Source organism: Vipera berus (assembly GCF_964194415.1).
Source record: "Vipera berus genome assembly, chromosome: 16".
Classification (NCBI taxonomy): domain Eukaryota; kingdom Metazoa; phylum Chordata; class Lepidosauria; order Squamata; family Viperidae; genus Vipera; species Vipera berus.
In genome coordinates, this window is record NC_138219.1 from 10,206,148 (window position 1) to 10,224,709 (window position 18,562).

General features: G+C 53.3%; 2 protein-coding genes across 2 annotated transcripts; both read left to right on the forward strand.

Moving 5' to 3' along the window:
* Positions 1-6,913: 6,913 nt before the first annotated feature.
* Positions 6,914-8,050, forward strand: KCNJ10 (potassium inwardly rectifying channel subfamily J member 10; the record flags this gene model as incomplete). Its single annotated transcript, XM_081340701.1, has 1 exon — positions 6,914-8,050. The coding sequence occupies one exon, from the start codon at positions 6,914-6,916 to the stop codon at positions 8,048-8,050; it is 1,137 nt and encodes a 378-aa protein (XP_081196827.1).
* A 6,506-nt stretch (positions 8,051-14,556) lies between these two features.
* On the forward strand, positions 14,557-18,551 carry SLAMF9 (SLAM family member 9). The gene is made up of 4 exons (XM_081340760.1): positions 14,557-14,608; positions 15,382-15,708; positions 16,430-16,693; positions 17,930-18,551. Exons 1-4 carry the CDS (start codon positions 14,563-14,565, stop codon positions 18,007-18,009), a joined length of 717 nt encoding a protein of 238 aa, XP_081196886.1. The 5' UTR covers positions 14,557-14,562; the 3' UTR covers positions 18,010-18,551.
* Positions 18,552-18,562: the final 11 nt, after the last annotated feature.

Here is an 18,562-nt window from a genome sequence, read left to right on the forward strand (position 1 = left end):
ACCTGCTGGTGCTGAAACGGCTCCGCGCTCCGGACTGGGCGATTGCAGCGGCCCCGCCTCGCACACTCATCTCGTCCGCCGCCCACAGGACATTCCTGGCCTGGGGTGAAGCCCGGAACCAGACGCCCGGGCCTGCTTCCTCCTCCTCCTCCTCCTCCTCCTCCTCCTCCTCCTCCTAAATTTAGCTCAGCTCCGAGCCAGATCTCCCTTCCTCTCCCTCCCTCCCGATGTGTGTCATCTACCCCCTTCCCAGGCAGCCTTTCTTCCCTACCGTCACCAAGGCAACTGCTCTGGACGTCCTCCGGCTGGGATGCTGAAATTGCACAGGGATGCGCGTGAAAACCTGCGGTGTACAGATCCCTCGACCAGCAGGCAATGGAGGGGAGCAGGGTCCTTGCTGGCAATTGGTCTCAAGTAAAGCTCCAGACCCATGCTTCCCAGCTGACATAATCACCAGTTGGCATAGCCTCCTGCCAGCTATGCAAGACAAGGAAGAGAAAGAGGCATCTCTTAAAAGAGGCAGAAAGGCAGCTGATTCGCCTTCCATTATTATTATTATTATTATTATTATTATTATTATTATTATTATTATTATTATTATTATTATTATTATTATTATTATTATTATTATTATTATTAGCTACTGCTAAGCTTGTAAGCCACCCTGAGTCTTTGGAGAAGGGCGGGATATAAATGGAATTAAAATTAAAAAAAAATAAAATTAAAATTTTTTGGATCTGGGGAGTTGAGACTAGATATTGCCTTGGAAAGTGATGTTCCTCGGCCCCTGGGCCATGGGGCTTTCCTGACTGCAGCCTTCCCTCACCCACAGCCTGCCCAGGCGGGAGGTCTGGGTGGGAGGGGGGAGGATCTTCTTTGCAGGACCCTCACAAAGCAAAAAAGGACGGTCAGCCTGTGATGGAAGCAATGCCAACTTTTGACCCAAAGCAGTGATTGGGGTCAAGGGGAGGTTGAGTACTTCAAGGGCCCATTGCCCAAACTGTGGCCCTTAGGGGTCCTTGCTGAGGGACACCAACTCAGCGCTGCCCTACAGCTCCTAGTCAGCCTGGGCTGATCCTGAAAAAATGTCGTGGAGTTGGATTGGGTTAATGCTTGGGTAGGAGAGCGCTGGTAAATCCCGCGGCTGAGGGCTTGCCTGAGAAGTTGAGAAAGTATTCAGGAAAAAGGAATTGCAATTCCCCTCTTTTTGCTTCCAAAACACCTAATTTAAAGAAGAGTCTGTTTTTCACTGGAAGTATTTGGTTCCTGTCCACAAAGGTGTTCAGGCACGGGGGTCCAGTGAGATGGCTGCACCCAGCATCCTCTGTTACTTTTGCTTAAAATGTTTCCTACGGCAAAGGCAGAAAAAGGTCCCGATTCTCCCCGGACACCCAAAGGGTCTCTGGTGCTGTGCAGAGCAAGGAAGGATGAGGCCAGCTGCTCCTCTCACGCAGGGGATATACTGATCCAGTTGCTTAGCTGCCAGTTCCAAGATGGGCGGAACCCACGAGAGAAGGCGGCATAGCACATCAATGATAACAGCAAATATATCGTGTGAGAAACACATCAAGAACACCCCAACCGCTTCCCCACCCAACTGGGTCAGGTCTTTGCTTGGTAAGGTCAGGCGCTGGGCCTGCATTGCCTTCTCACCCCAGCAGTTCCCTGCTTTACAGGCAGAGGGCGCAGGACCTGCTGAGGGCCTGGAAGGGCTCCCAGACGCTCTGCAGCCTCCAGTCAGGGCAGTGGCCCCTGGGGGTCCCTCTGCTCCAGACTAGGCAACGAGGACTTTGGAGCCCCCTGAACGTGGGCGCTCTGCTCCCACCCAGATGAACTCCTTCCTGTAGACTTGAAGCCTTCTCTGATGCTCCTGCTCACTCTGGCTTGTGGGGAGCAGTGGGGGGAGGCCCCCTGTGGGGCGGGGGCTGCACACAGGGAGGGCGGTCCCAGGCAGGTTCAGCCTCTCTCTCCACTGGGGCGGGTGGCAGAGCAGGAAGGAGAAGCAGGCAGGGCTCTGCCTGAATTGACCCAAAGTGCGCAGAAGTCCCAGCCCCCCCGCCCCCCAGCTATATGCTCATCCTGTGGGGCGGCTGTCATCGCCAGCAAAGGCGCCTGGACAGAGATGAACGGCCCCCTGCAAGCAGAGGGGAAGTGGCTTGTAAAGCCTATTGGTCTCTCTGGCTGTCCTGCTGCCTACTTCCTCCTCCTGCTGTCCTGCCTGGCCGCTGCACCGCCACTGCCCGCCTTGCCTTGTGACCCTTAGCATGGATGGAGAGCCTTGATTTCCACCTCATTAACTCTCTACTAAAACTTTAACCCCCTGGCTTTTCCAGTGGGGGCCCCTCCCCCCCTCCCCTCCCCTCCGGTCCATGGCCAAGTCCTCTCTCCCTTCTTTCTTTTTCTGTCCCTTTTTTCCTTTCTTTCTCACTCTCCACTTTTTCCTCCTCCTCTGCTTCTCCATTCTCCACAATTTCTGGCAAGGCTCTCGACTGATAGGCCAGCTGAGGACGTCAGTTGCCTCCCTCAGCTGCCCCCTCCTTTAAAAAAATAATCCTTTCATTCACTTGAAGTTGAACAAACTTTTGTCTGGCGCAGAGAGGGGGAAAAGGAGGCATAAAATCCACGGGGGAGGCTCAGCCTTGCAGAGCAGGACGACGCTGATTTGATGCTGGAAGCGCCTCACCTCTTTTCCCCACGATCTGCGCAGCCTGGCAGCCTCTGCGCCTCCAGCCCTGTGGGGAGAAGGACTCGCCCACCGGCCGGTTGGAGAACCTGATCAGGCGGGTGCTGAGAGAAGGTCTCTCGAGGTGAGAGTCCCCCAGTTTGCAGTCCAAGCTCAAGGTAAGGCGGTCTAGCCTTGAACGTGGACAGGAGGACATGGGAGGGTTCAAAATGCCCCCCATCCCCCAGGTCGGGCCCCCTCTTGCTGGCATTTCTGACGGAGTGATGGTGGGGGGTTTGCTAAGTAGTCCCTTCTGGAGTTTCAGCAGGTGATAGTGATGAAGGCAACCAGCACAAAAGCACAAAATTCTCTGTTTTAGATGGTCGTAGCAAGCTGTGCCTGCCTTGGTCCTTCTTGGGGGACAAACGTCTCTCCCTTCCCCTCGTCTTTCAGCAAGGTCATCCCTCCCAGGGGCTCAGATCCCGCTCCCTGAGGGAGGGGTGGAAGAAGAGACACGCACGGATGTTCCATGTGGGAAACCCAAAACCTTTGCAGGGAATCTCACCGCCCTGAGTTCTCTGTCTGGAATTAGATGGGGAGAGGCATTGCCCCCCACCCCCCACCCCGCAGCTGGGCTTTCCCAAAAATAGAAGACCAAAAACCTCCACAGGTGCCAAAAGGTGATGCTTTGGGGCTGAACTCCTGGTCTGGGTTTGGTGACCCTTTTTGAAAGGTGCCACTCCTTCCACAGGGGGACGGGGGTCCTCTGAAGAAAATAGGGGTGTGTGGTGGTTAAAGGGAGAAAGAGAAGTGGAAGGAAGGCAGCAGAGAGAGGATTTTGGCAGGCAGAGACGTCCAGGCAGCCCTCTGAAGTCGCAAGGTCTCTGATTCCAACTCTCCGCTTTGCAAAATTCTTTCCTAAGTGATGCCGTGGCACTTCCCAGCCGGAAACCCTCCAGGTGGGCCACATTCAGACGCTCTCTTGCTGCCCTGCTGGTCTTTCTTGATAACCAATCTTCACCCTCACGCAAAGGGTCTCTTTCCTGAAATTTCTCCTCCTTTGGGAAAAAAGATGTCTTTCTCTGTCAGCATTCTGGGGTGAGGTCGAGTCCCGAGGCCGCCTCTTTTTCCCTGGATAAATTTTGTAGCCTCAAGGCAGCTAATTTAATCATTTCATTTTGCCTTGCCAGGGCAAAGGTTGCGGCGGACAGAGCAGGGATGCCAAGGCCAGGAGTATTTGTATTTTGTATATCTGAGTGTAAATTCTGGGGAGCGTTCTCTTTCCTACTAAAATAAGGCAAAACTACTGGGGGTTTAGGGGTTTTTTTGCGGATTTCCTGCCTGACTTTAGGGGAAGCTAAGATCATTTAAACAGCGTGAAGCATTGATTTGGCCGAGTGAGGCAAGCGTGCGCCTGGCTTCCCTGAGAGGTGGAGGAACCGGCCACAGCCCAGAAGCCCCCAACTCCAAAAGAGCCGCGGAAGCGCCCAAGAGACTCCGAAGCGGAGCTGAAGGGGAACTGGGCGACGTGGTAAGCTTGGCTCTTCCTGGACCTCCCGCAGGGGGGGAATCCAAGCCCCCCCCATCACACTTGGCAAGCAGAGAGGCGCAGGCGGCAAGGGCCCAGGTGTGTCCCCTGTGCTGGCAGTGAGTGGGGGTCAGAACAGGTGAATCCAGGGGGGGTGCCATGAACACGGCCAGAGGAGCTCCGGTGGCAGGACTCATGCCCTCTGGGGTGGGCAAGAGAGGAGGGAAGGGGAGCCAAGGAGAGAAGACCGCGACTGCCCCTCGCATACTAACGAGCTGGCTTCTCAAAGCGCTTTTTGTCTCTTGCAAGCTCCATTCAGGCCTTCTCCTGGGGGGCAGACAATGGGGCTTCTGTCCTGCCTGCTCTTCTTACCAAACAGTCAAATGCTTTCACTCCCCCCCATCTCTTCCCCCTCCCCACAAGCCTGGCCGGATCCAGCCAACTGAGCTTGGCGGTTTCCAATATCTGCAGAGGTCCAGTGGGGAGCCTCGGCCCACATTGCCCTCCCGTCCTGGGCCTTGCAATGGGCCCGAGCCAATGGAAGGGACGGATGTGGCTAGCCGTATCCCAGGAGAGAGCGTTGGGGGCTGGAGAAAGGGGGTCGATTGGCCAGAGGGAGGGGAGCAGGGCTACAAAACCCTTTCCTCACCAACTGCAGCCAATGGAGGCGGACCTTGGGCTGATGTCCGGGAAAGGCCTAAGCTGGCAGATACCCCATGCGTCCCATTGGAGTTGGGGGCCGAGAAACCCCCAGCCTGGCCTGCAGCAGCCCTACAAGATGCCCAACTGGCACTGCAGCTGTAACGCTCCACCGTTCGGCTGCACCGGTTGGTAGCCTGGTTGGTATTTAAGCACCTCCTGTGTTTCCCCAATTCTTGACCTGCCAGCCAGGCTGCTGAGCATGATGGGAATGATTATCCCAGGCTGCCAAAGTTCCACAGGGCCAGTGCGGCCGCAAGAGTGTCTGGGAAGCAAAGGGTGAGCCATTTGGATGCAGGACATTGTCCAGCCCAGCCTTGACTGAGAGGCTGAGGGATGTGGGCTGGCCTTGCCCCACTTTGGTGGGTTCTCTGCCCCCGGCCAGACCCCTCGATGCCCAAACACAAGTTTTAACAAGCTGATGCTTGTTCTGAGTGCCATTTGGATGCAGGACATTGTCCAGCCCAGCCTTGACTGAGAGGCTGAGGGATGTGGGCTGGCCTTGCCCCACTTTGGTGGGTTCTCTGCCCCCGGCCAGACCCCTCGATGCCCAAACACAAGTTTTAACAAGCTGATGCTTGTTCTGAGTGCTACCCAGCTGCCCGGGAGGGAGAAACGTGTGTGCAGCACCAGCTTTTAAGGCAACCCCTGTTTACAGTTTAACCACATTTGCTGAAGGCGAGGAAGGAGCTGCTGCGTTTGTTCCCCAGCCTTCGGAAGGCGTCCTCAGAAAGTTCCTGGATGCCAGGCGTGGCTGGTTGGCTTCCTCAGATACCACCAGATTGGGGGGCGGGCAGGAGCTGCCTGAAGTCTTAAGAAAGAGGCGTAAGCCCCCCCCCAAAAAAAAACCCGCTCCCTGGTTCAGCAGAGAGCATTTTGCTGGCACTCCCCCCCCCCCTTCGCTCTCCTTCCAAATCCATCTCTCTGAAAATCCCAGGTGCTTAGAAAACAACATGAGGCCATTTATTTGGCAATCCAGATCTGGGGCAGCCAGGATCTCAGGCAGAAGGCAATCTTCGGGAGATTAAGCCCTGGCCAGGTTTTCTAGAGGAAAAATAGTTATATATTATGTTCTTCTTGTAAAACAGGCTGTAAACTTTTACATACTGTGGCAGCCTCATTCCCTGCCTAATGAATGCAGGCTGAGGCAGACTGAGTTAATGTTTAATGCCTCCAAGATGTTAACAGCAGCCACTTATGGGGCCTTTTGAGGGACCGCTTTGGGCCATGTGGGGGCCGGATTGGCAGGGGGCGGGTGAGGGTGAGAAGGCACTGTTTTGGGCAGAAAAGAAAATCAGAGTTCCAACAGGTGCAGCTTCACGGCGTCTGGCGCCCTCCATAAAGGCTCAGATGCCCACTGGGAGTTTGCTCTGGCCAAGGGGCAGGGGGCCTCCGTGGTGTGGCTCTAGGAAGGGAAGAGGCACAATGGGGTCCGTGGAGGGGGCTGCTTTCCTCCCACAAAAACCCCCCAGGATGGTGGTTCATTCACTGATTGTTAAAAGGCTTTTTCAAGCAACCGGGAGGATATTTTCTTCTTTGCTGGGAACAGGATTAAAAGGGGGGGGGGAGAGCTTGAAGAATGGACAATCCATTCAATGGGCATCATACTCTGTGTGTGAGTGAGAGGGAGGGAGGGAGGGAGGGGGAGACTCAGCTCCTTGTTTTTCCCCCACAATTCACTGGGCTTCACATGCAGGGAAGGAAGGAGGAGGAGGGGTGGATATCAATAAAGTCAAAGTGCTAGGAATCCATTAAACTGTGAACGAGGGGGGCTGTGGGGTAATAGAAAAGGGGGGTCAAGAGCCCCTCAAGAAAAGTCAGAAGACTGTAGAGCTGCAGAAGAATAGTGGGTTGGCAAGGAGTGCCATTTCATGCTCCCTCCCCCCCCCCGGGACAGAAGTTGTGGGGATTTACTGCTCTTTTGTGGTTCATCCCGAATGCAGGTGTGATTCCCCCCCCATATCCCTCTGGTGTGAGCCCTCCTTACCTGCCCCTCTTTCCCTCTTGCTCTCTCCTCTGCCCAGATGACCTCAGCCACCAAGGTGTACTACAGCCAGACCACCCAAACCGACAGCCACCCCCTGATTGGCCCAGTGCTGCGGAAGAGGAGGGTCATGACCAAGGATGGACGAAGTAACGTGCGCATGGAGCACATCACGAACAAGCGCTTCCTGTACCTGAAGGACCTCTGGACGACCTTCATCGACATGCAGTGGCGCTACAAGCTGGTCCTCTTCTCGGCCTCCTTTGCCGGCACCTGGTTCCTCTTCGGGGTCGTCTGGTACCTGGTGGCCCTGCTGCACGGGGACCTGCTGGAGTTCAGCCCTCCAGCCAACCACACGCCGTGCGTCATGCAGGTCCACACGCTGACCGGGGCCTTCCTTTTCTCCCTGGAGTCCCAGACGACCATTGGCTATGGCTTCCGCTACATCAGCGAGGAATGCCCGCTGGCCATCGTCCTGCTCATCAGCCAGCTGGTCCTCACCACCATCATGGAGATCTTCATCACCGGCACCTTCCTGGCCAAGATTGCTCGGCCCAAAAAGAGGGCCGAGACCATCAAGTTCAGCCAGAACGCCGTGGTGGCTCAACACGACGGCAAAACCTGCCTGATGATCCGGGTGGCCAACATGCGGAAGAGCCTCTTGATCGGCTGCCAGGTCACGGGGAAACTCCTTCAGACCTACCTCACCAAGGAAGGTGAGAATGTCCGGCTGAACCAGGTCAACGTGGACTTCCAAGTGGACACGTCTTCCGACAGCCCCTTCCTCATCTTGCCGCTCATCTTCTACCACGTGGTGAACGAGCGCAGCCCCTTCCGGGACCTGGCCCTGAGCACGGGGGAGGGCGACTTTGAGCTGGTGGTCATCCTCAGCGGCACCGTGGAGTCCACCAGCGCCACCTGCCAAGTCCGCACCTCTTACCTGCCGGAGGAGATCCTATGGGGCTACGAGTTTACCCCGGTCATCTCTCTCTCAGCCAGCGGGAAGTACGTGGCTGACTTCAGCCTGTTCGAGCAAGTGATCAAGGTGGCCCCTCCATGCTGCCTCCACGAAACTGTGCGTTTTGGTGACCCCGAAAAACTGAAGCTGGAGGAATCCTTCCGGGGGAGAGCCGAGCGGGAAAGCGCCCCGCTGAGTGTGCGGATCAGCAACGTCTGAGCCCTCCTGGGGGGAACTGGTCCCCCGTAGCTTCTAGGCGTCCCTCGCAGCCTCCCTCCCTCCTCCCCGGCCACGGTGGCCCCTGCTCTCCTGCCAGCCTCTTCAGCTGCAGAGGGGGGAGAGGCTCCCCAAAACAGAAGGCAGCCTTGCTTTTATTCCCACAGAAGAGCCCCCAACTAAAGGAACTCTTCCTCCTCCTCTGCGCTTCTGTTTTCCCCTTTTCTAAAAACAGGCAGAGTGGCGGAGGCTGGGCTCACCAGTCAGGCAGGCCCGAAAGTGGCTGTGGCTGAAGTGGCCTGGGAGTGAGGATTCTGTGGATACAGCTCTGCTCCGGCCACGTAGGGTCACGGGATCCTGGCTATGGACCTCCAAAAGCTTGGGAACCCCAAGCCACAGGTGGCTGGAGCCTTGAGGAGGAACTCTAAGGGTCCTGGCCTCTGCGCGCACGCACACACACACACACACACACACACAGACACACACAGAGCTGCAGTTTTTCTGCTATTACTGTAAACCATCAAAATGCTGCACTTTTTAAGCCCAGGAAGGAGGATGAAGGAGAGGCGGCAACCCAGAGCAAGTGGGCCCTCCCTACTACGAGGACAGAGAGCAGCAGGAAAGAAAAATAAAAGTGGGAAGAGGAAGAAGGGCACCATCGGCTGGGGAAACCCACTTGATTCCATGCTAGTTAAAAATCAGCTGGTGGTGCCTTTTCCTCAAGCTAACATAAAGCTTCATCCTTGTCACTTTCATCCAGCCAAACTCAATCCAAGTATTTTCTTTCAAAAGGTAAGATAAATATTTCAGCAAATGGGGAAGGAAAACAGGCACAAAATGCTTCATGGACTTTGAATCCTGCCTGTTTGCAAAGTGCCTGATCGAGGGGGAAATGTGCCAGCGCCCCAAAGTGTGCCAGAAAAAATCCGCTCAGGGGGAGAAGGAATCACTCTGGGCACACACCTGTTTGCAGGTGGAGGCCCACTTCAGTCAGGGTCGCCCCCAAGAAGAGCCCGTCTCCTGCCTTTGCAGTGGAACCTGTTGGGGTCTTCAGAGGCTCTCCCAGAGCTGGAGGAGCGAGGCGGTGCGGGAAACCTCTGATCTGCAGCAGCCACGGAGAGTGGGGTCGACCGGGCTGTGGGGCAGGCGGGTCAAAGCTGCTGGCTCTGGGAGGGAGTCAAGCTGGCCTGGCCTGGCCTGGATGGTTTCTCTGGGGAGCAGAAGAGCCCAGACTGGTGTTTTGCACATCAAGACAGAGGGAGAGTGTAACTTCCTCTTGGGACGTAAATGTCTGTTGTGATATTTATATATGTTTATTTATATAAATGATCTATATGTTGCTACTCAAAACACAAAGCAAAGAAGAAAAGAGTGAAGGAGTGAGGTTGCACTTTGTCAAAAACAAGTGAAAGAGCAGACACAATGTGGTCAGCACCAAAAAAGGAAGTTAATCATAGGTTACTCTGCGGTCCTCATCCCTCCCTCCCACTGCTTCAAATATCCAGAGATTTCCTTCCTTCCTTCCATCCTTCCTTCCTTCCTTCCTTCCTTCCTTCCTTCCTTCCTTCCTTCCTTCCTTCCTTCTTTTCTTTTTTTAAGTTTGCACCCTGGACATATACCTAACAAACATCACTTCATCGGTAGATTGAGATGTGCTGTCTTGGCCTAAGATCCACGTTCCTTACTTGCAGGTGAGTTTAAGCGACAAAACTAATTGCTACCCCTCCCCCTCAATTTCACAGAGTCATTCAGTCTATGCAAGGCAAATGCAAGACCTGGAGATTTGGAGAGACCAGCTGGATCAGTATGTGCCATTCAAATCCATTTGGATCTACTGGAGATCCGGCTGTAAAGCTTTGGGAGACACGGGAGGGAGGAGGAAGAGGTTGACTTAATTCTTCTTTCTTCCTCTTCCTTCTAAACCCAGGATATTTCAGGGTGAGTTGTCCCCCCAGTTCCCCCCTAGGTAGGAGGAAGGGGCCTTGTGTGAAGTCGGTCCCACCAGATTTGCAGGCCTCGAATAAAGAAAGAACATTTTTATTTTTTGGAAACAAAGATGCTGCGCAGAAGAAGAAAGACAGAGTAGAGGAAGGTTTCCCGGTGTTTCTTTCAGATATTTGGGGTTCGCGCACGCAGACAGGAAAACAGAAAGGGAGCTTAGAGACAAAAATTTGATGCAATACAAAAACTGGGATTGTGCAATATACCTCTTCATTACACATTTTGTGAAACATCCTGGGTGCCATTTGCGGCACGGAGTCAGAAGGCTGGGCATTTTAACAAAGCAGTTACTATGAGCCGCCCAGATCCAGTTGATGTCCTGTCACGCCTCAGGCCAGGTACCAACAAACACACCCAGAGGGGGTTGTGAAACTTGCTGAGAAGTGTGGGAAGCAAATAAAGAAGGAGCAAAGGAAAGGATTCCTGGTCAAAGTCCAAGCTGGCCATAACCACTGACCAATGGTCATTTCTCCGGCCCTTTATGCTACCAGACACTCTTAGGTTTAGCTTTCTGTGGCTGAATCAACATGATTCTCTGGAATTTGTGACACACAAAAAAACACACACACCAATAAGGACAGATGTTTTGATGACTGAGTTCAAACTGCATGTTAATCTGATTCCCGTTTTTTAAAACGTTTATTTTGTGCCTAGTAATTATGTACTGTACTTCATAAATATGAAGGTTTTTATCCACTGAAGACTTTTTGCACTAAAAGTCCAATTTTATTGGCGGGTAAAAGGGAGCTGTTTTCTTCTGTTTAGAACGAAATCACTAAATAAAGACAAGTTAAAGAGTCAGATTTTCAAATGTCTTGCAGGGCACGGAGGTGTTTCTGAAGCGGGGGGGGGGGTCCCAGCATTTTCCAAGCGGGGAAGCTTCCTACAACGACCCGCTCACACGCACAACGGCAAAGTAACCGCAGGTTTTGGGGGAGCGCAGCAAACGGCTCTTCCCAGACCCAAATTGGTCCCGGCTGGAATTGGGGGCCCCTCCCCGCTCCCTTCCTCGCCTTCCACGCGAGAGTGGCCCTCGGCGAAGAGGCATCGGGGCCAAGCGGGCTGCGGCCAGGAAGGGCTCTGTCCGCCAGCAAGGCCGGCAAAGGCGGGAAGGGGGGGGACTTCGACTCCCCGGGAGCTGCCCCGCTTCGGTCTCGGCTTCTTCCTCCGCGCGTGGTCGAGCATTTACTCCCCGCAGGGAGCGCCGTCCCGCCCTGCGCCCCCAGCGGGTACAGCCCGCGCGTCCCCCTTTCCAAACCTGACAAGGCTTCGCCGCCACCGGGGGGGCGCCCTTTCCCGACTCCGCGGGGTGCTCCGGTCCGCCTGCCCGCCCAGCCCCAGCCCCGGTGCAGCCCGACCCGACCCGAATGAGCGCGGCCGCGGAGCGAGGAAGACGAGGCTCCCGCGGGGCTTCGGTCCCCGACGCGCTCTGCCTCCCGGGGCTCCGGCAGCTTCCGAACTCCTCTCTGCTGTCAGGGGCCTCCGGTTGGGCAGGCTCAAGGCCCTGGACGGCACCTCGTCGTCCCCCTCGCTCGATTTCTCCCGCGGCCTCATTCACGGCCAGTTTCCGCTCCGAGCCAGGGGTGCCCCGTTCCGGAGTGGCAAAGCACCCACCGGCCCCACCTGAAAGCATAAAGCTGCAGTAAGCGGCAGATTTATCTGGCAGGTCAGCCCCGCCGTCTAGCGAACAGTGAGTCCCCAGCAAAGCAGCCCCGGCGCCGGGTTCGGCTCTGAACGAGCCCCAAAGGCCGCCAAAGGCAGAGCCGCTAAAGAGTGCGGTCGGCAGGAAGGGTCCCGTTGTGCCCCGGGAAGCCTCTCTGGGGTCACGGAGGTCAGCACTGAGTCCAACGTGGCGGGGGGGGGCAGGGGGAGGAGGGGACCTTGCAGGGTCCAGGGTCTGGGTGAGGCTACCTCCCCCCCTAACCACCACCCCCGGAGACGCCCTGCCAACCGGAGCCCGAAACACCGCCCAGACGATGGCAACTCTTGGAGGACTCAGATTGCTTGACTGACTGCTCCGCTTTCGTTAAACGAGGAGAGAGAAGAGACGCTCGGCCGGAGGTGACGTCACCTGCTGTCTCTGTTCTGGAGAACCACGCAGCCCCCCTCCCTGCCCCCTCCCCCAGGCTGTGCGACGCTGTGCTTGAAAAGAGTGCCAATGAGTTTGGACAGGTTTTTCAGGTGTTAAGCTGGAAATTGCACAAACCCTACAAACCACAAGCTGCACAAAGTGTTCAAATTGTACAAACAGTACAAACTGCCTGCTTTTCCCAGAAGTGAAGCTTCACGTGCGGGGGGGGGGGGGCGTCTTTCTTCTTGGTTCTGGGGAGGGTTTGAGCCCTCCAGTTGGACCCTGGGAATTATTTGTTTGTTAAATTTATATGCCAGAATTAAACCCAGGCATTATTTATTTATTTACCTTGCTAGGCCCCAAACATGGGACAAATCTTTATTTCCTGTGTCAGCCTACCTGAAGGCCATCGACAGGCAGTAGTCACACCGGTGACAGCTCATATTTGTGTAAATTTTAAATTGCTAACAAAGAATTAAGGGAGACTGATATGCATTTCAAACTTATTAGTTTTCATCAGTCAGCCATACCCTTCTGAGATTCGAACCTGGGCTGATTGCACATTAGGCAGTTGTTTTCACCTCTAAGCCACAGGATCTCTCTCGCTTTGTTAGCTGAGAAGCAAGGGGAGATATATGTCAAATGCTTGTTAACTATTTTTAGGGGCTCACTGGGCAGCTCATAGTAATATATATATATTTTATTAATTTTCTCTTACATACATATATTAATTTTTCAACCAACGTGCTGTCTGAGTATAACAATGCTAATACATATTCAATTCCTAATCCTTCATTCTTTTCTCTAGCCATTGATAAAATAAATCCCAAGTTTGATAATATTCTGTTTCTTCTTTATCTTTCAATCTCATAATCTGTCCATCTCTGCACATTCAAGTGTTTTTCTGATTATTTCTTCCTCTGGTGATAGTCCTTCATTTTTCCCAATAGTGCGCAAAGATTGTTCTTGCTGCTGTAGTGATGTGTAAAATCAAATATAGGCTTTGTTTGTTTATCTTTTCTGGCATTATGCCTAATAAAAGTTCAGGTTTAAAATCAACATGTTCTCCCAACATTTTTTTCTAACCAAGTGTGTATCTTTTTCCAATAGCTTTGTCACATGTCCACCAAACATGATAGTACGTGCCTGAGTTATGCTTACGTTTTCAGCATCTATCTGACATATTTTTAAACATTTTTGCTAATCTTGCTGGTGGCAAGTGCCATCTATAAAACATTTTATATAAATTTTCTTTATACAAAGTTGACATTGTTAATTTATAATTTCTCTCCCATAACTTTTGCCACTTTTCTAGTTCTATATTATAACCAAAGTTTTTCGCCCATCTTATCATTGTTTCTTTAATTTGTTCACTTTCCATTTCCAGAATTAACAAAAATTATACATTTTCTTAATTAATTTCTCATCTGAGGTTAACAAAAATCTTATCAAATACAGTTTGATCTTTACAAAATCCATACAATTTCACGTCTTTTTCATATCTGTTTTGCATCTGTAAATGTGCCCACCACGACAGGTTGAAACCCTGATTTTCCAGTTCTTGTTTGGATTTTAAATTCCCATCAATATTTAGAATATCTCTATATGTCCAATTTTTTTCAAAGTCTACTAAGTTTGGATGTACAAATGCTTCCATCGTTGATAGCCACCCTGGAATTTTTAAATATATTTTAGCTTTAATTTTTCTCCATACTATTAACAAAGCATTTCTTATATAGTGATTTTGGAAATATTTATGAACTCTATTTTTCCCATACCACAAAAAAGCGTGCCATCCCAACTGTAAGTCATGCCCCTCCAAAAATAGCAACCTTTTATTCCTAAGAGTTATCCATTCTTTCACCCATGTTAAAACAGATGCTTGATAATACAAAACCCACTCCGGTAACCCAAAACCTCCATTTTCCTTAGCGTCTTGTAACGTTTTCATCTTAATTCTAGATTTCTTTCCTTGCCAGACAAAGTTCAAAATTAATGAGTTTAAATCTTGGAAGAATTTTTTCTCAGGTTTTATCGGAATTGTTTGAAATAAAAATAAAACCTTTGGCAAAACATTCATTTAAAACAATTTTAAAAACACTAACAACCTCAGCTCAGGAGAGCAGTGGGGATGGCTAGCCAGCTGCGTGCGGAGCCGAGCCAGAGGGCCCTTCGCCTTGCCCAGCCCAGGCCCCGGCCCAGAGGCCCCTCTTTGGCTGGGCCTGTTTTTCTCAACCTCTCAGAGACTTCCTCTTCATTTGGCCAAGCGGAGCGGGGGGGGGGGGCTTCTCCTTCAGCAGAGGCTTCATTTCTCCAGAAGCAGAGCCGAGGCATGTGATTTTCTCCCCAGAAATGAGGGAGTTCCTCTTGAGAGGTGGGAAAGGAAGAGGAGACGCCCTTTTCCTGGTGGCTCACTTTGCACTTTTGTCTCCGAAGGGCCAACATGAACTCCGGCATCCTCCTGGCGTTCCTGCTGCTCAGCTCGGGAGGTGAGGCACGGGAAGGGCCCCACGAGGTGCCTCTCCTGCTGGGGATGGCCAGGGGCAACTGATCTCACAGCTGGGGTTCTTCCTCCAAGGACACTTTTCCCATGCTCAGAAGGGCTCTTCTTTGGAGCCTCTGGATTCGAATAGGCTTTGCTTTTTGCTCAGCAAGACAGCTTTCAAAAGTTGCAGGATCCAACCTGGAGATTTTCCGAGAAGTGGCTGTTTGTGGCTGTGCCCTTCATCCTTTTAATCCTCCCCCTGCTTCGGCTTCTTCACCTGGGACACAGATGGGCACAATGCCCCTCTGGGTGGGTCTCTGTCCAGCAGGAAAGCCCAACGTCCCTTGGGGCCAGGGGCCAAACAAGTCGAGGGCCACTTTGTCAGCTTAAACCGAATCCAGGCGAAAGGGATGGGACCGAGGGGTTGCAATTTGTGGTGCTGAGCAGCAGAGGGCGCTGTTTCTTGGCCAGCAACAGGAGGACAGAAAGTGTAATGCAGTATTGGGGGGGGATTGACCACAGGTGGGGAGGGGGAAAGCACGTCTCAGGTGTGGGCTTGAAGAAACTGGGTAAGGAGGTGGTAGAGAAAGAACTGGCTGGTGTTTTACAGCTGTTGGGGGAGTATTTATTTCTGCAAATTGTCCCCCCACAAAAGCACATCAACGGGCCCCCTGATTGGCTGCCCCTCCTGTCCCCCATTGCCCCTCTGGGTCTCCAAGGAGGCTTTCCTGGGTGGGAGGGGTGTCGGAATTTGCTCCTCTTTCCCGTGTGTTCCAGGAGCAGCCTCCTCACCTGAGCCCACCTTGAGGTCGGTTGGTGTGGGAAATGCCGTCATGCTGCCCGTGGCCATCCCCAAGGGGCAGCGCCTCACCAACCTCCTCCTGAGGGCCAGCTCGAGAGAAGAAGCCGTCGCCATCTGGATGGACTCAAAAGAGATCAGTGTTGTAAGCATCCACTATGCTGGCCGGGTGGCCTTCCTGGAAGATGAGATGGTCTTCAGAATCACCAACCTGAGCCTGGGCGATGGGGGCACCTACGAAATCTCCACCGGCTTCACCGCCGCCTCCCCAAAGTTGCTCAGCCGCTTCCTGGTGGCCATATTCAGTAAGGAATTTCCCTGCATCCTAGACAAGTAGCCATTGCAGAGAGGGTCCCTCCGATCAGGCTGCCCTGAGGAACAGGAGGAAGCGGAGAGGGTGAGGCAGTTTTCTAGGTACCGGAAAGTAGGAGAAGGCAGGACTCAGAGCAGAAATCTCAACGTAAGGGACGAACTAAGGTGGTCTCCAGGAAATCAAGTTCCACATTGCCTCGTTTGCATCCCGCCCATTTCTTGACGGTTAATGCATGAAACAGAGATATGAGGCTTGGGGGAGGGGGTCCCACCACTTTAGGCTGAGCAAGGGGATGCTCTCAAAGGCAAGCCTGGCTTGGTCTCTTTCAGATCTCTTGACCTGGCCCGGTGATCTCTCTAGCCAAATCCTTGCCCCGGTTAATGCTTTGAACAGCAGTTTCTCTGCTCTCTTTATTTTTTCCCTCCGTGGAACTTTCAGTTCCTCAATCACTTCTTGTGAGATTGTGCAAAAGAGCAGAATGTCATGGTTGCAACAGATGAAGTTGGTGTGACGTAACACCCACAAATCTGGCCCCAAAGCTGGTTCATTGTGCAGTGCAGCTAGGAGACAGATTCTGCGTTCGAAGGAAGGGTGACTCTGCTTCCCTGGAAGGGTTCAGGGGCTTAGGCTGGGTGGCCTCAAGGATCCCTTCCTGCTTTGGGATCCTAGATCTTCTCTCCCTCTGAGTGGCATCCCTGCTGTGTCCCCCGCAGACATCACCCAAAGGATCTCCTTGGAGAATGATTCCTGCCACATTGACCTGGACTGTGAGGCAGGGATGGGGCCCGGCCACAAGGTGACCTACACCTGGAAGGACACGAAGGCAGGCACCACCCTGAGTCGGGAGGCCCGGCTCTCTCAGCTGGTGCACCCCAACCAGGAAAAGGCCTACACCTGCACCGCCCAGGCCCCCCCCGCCCAGAGCACCTTCAGCGTCATCCTCCGGCATCCGTGCGCTCCCAGCACTGCAAGCCCAGGTAAAAGGCAGCACCTGTCCAAGACGGGCCCCTCCCAGTGGCTGAGCTGAGCCTCTTGTGGATGGCCAAGGCTGTTCTGCCTGCCCCCCCCCTTGCCTTTTCCACCCCGGCCAGAGTGCAGACTCGCAGCACCAGGGTCTGCCCCCGGTGCAGGGGCCCCGCCCTCAGCCCTTTTTTGGCAGAGGACCCCAAATCTTCCAGTCAGCCCTCGGCAAAATCTTCTGCAGATACTCATTTTGGGGGCATCATCGAACTAGATGGGGTGGTTGCCAGGTTCACCCTGGGCTGTGCAAGGGTGGCTACTTGGGAGTAAAGGAGCTCTTGGCCCCTTTCCCTCACTGGAGCTCACAATACCCAGACTACGTAAAGAATATTACAAATAACGCAGCCTGCCCAATTACCATTTTTGAGATCTAAGCAAATTTGTCAGCTGTGTTTAGAATAGTTGCATTTCTGAAGTTTGCAGAAGCAAACATTCCCTCTTCCTTTCCGCTGTCCTCTGCATTATTCATTGGTTTCATTGGTGGGTATTCAGCCATTCTTTTTGAAGTTCTTTAAGCCGTTGTTTGGCTAAGCCTGCCATGCAGTGATGTGAGCGAGGGGGGGAGGTCAGAGAAGGAGAGTCCTTTACCCGGGGGTGGGGGGGAATCAAGTGGGGCCTCCAGAAAGTTTGGCATCTAAAATACAAAAGGGGGGGACAAATGCAAACCACAAGGAAACAGGAGCCAGATCTTCCCTGAGCAACTGGGCAACTTCTGGATCGGTTGTACCGCAGTTCCCATCAGCCCCACTGGGAGAGGATAATGGGGAAGGCCAGGGAAAGGGGTCTCCTGACGCCAGGCTGCCCTGCCCTGGGGCACCAAGCAAAACGAAAGCCAGCTAATGTTGCTAAAAGGCTCCGGGTACTGAAATGGTCAACCTGAAATCTGCCATCAGTTGGGCACCATGGCTTCACTGTCCCCCTGCAGGACAGAGGTGCCCAACTCTACTTTGCCAGTCCTGGGGTGGTGAAGTTACTGTGTTTTTTCATGATAAATGCAAATATCCAGGGATTTGCATCAGTCTCAGCTCTTTTGCCCCCAGGCTCAGGGCTTGGCAAAACCTGCCCCCCCTCCTCCTCTTTGCCAATCCCCCACTTCCAGCTCCCCGCCATGGCTCAGATCAACCTCCACCCTCCTCTGACAATGGCTGTGAGCTTCCTCGTGTTGATGCCCCCCCTTCCTTTTTCCACCTTAGGACCCTGGGCACTGGGCCTGGCATCGCTCCTGCTCAGAGGACTCCTGGTGCCTACCATGACTGCCGCTCTGCTGCTGTGACCGGAGCAGACGCTGGGCGGCTGCTTCCTGCACCGGGGCCGCTTTGGCCTCCCCCCTGGCCCCCAAATCACTTAAATGGGGCAGCCAAGGGGGCCTGATTAAATCTTATCATGGCACCAACCCTTTGCGGCAGACCACATCAAGCAACGCTCCAAAGGAAGACCAGAGCTCTTATTTCATTCAGATTAGCTGGAATAAGAGAGTTTTATCCTCGCTTCTTACATCCCAGGGAATCAAGGTCTCTCCCAAGACGGGTTCTGATTTCCCAGGATTTAATCCCTTAGATCAGCTTCAGCCCCCTTTTCTTATTTCATGGGTCTCAATACCCCTCAAGGCATCTCCACCGGCAGCCCACCCCCAGGCTCCCCCACACTTCCACAAGCTGGCCCCAGGGGTTCCCGCAGTGCCAGTTCTCAAGGATGGGGGGGAGGGGGCAACCTGTCCAGCAGGTGGCAGTTGGGGGCCACCGTGCTGGAAAAGCCGCTTCTCTCCCCTTTCCCAGATGGAGCCTTTGTGTTTAAGGTGCTTCAGGACGGGACATTTCCTGCTGTTA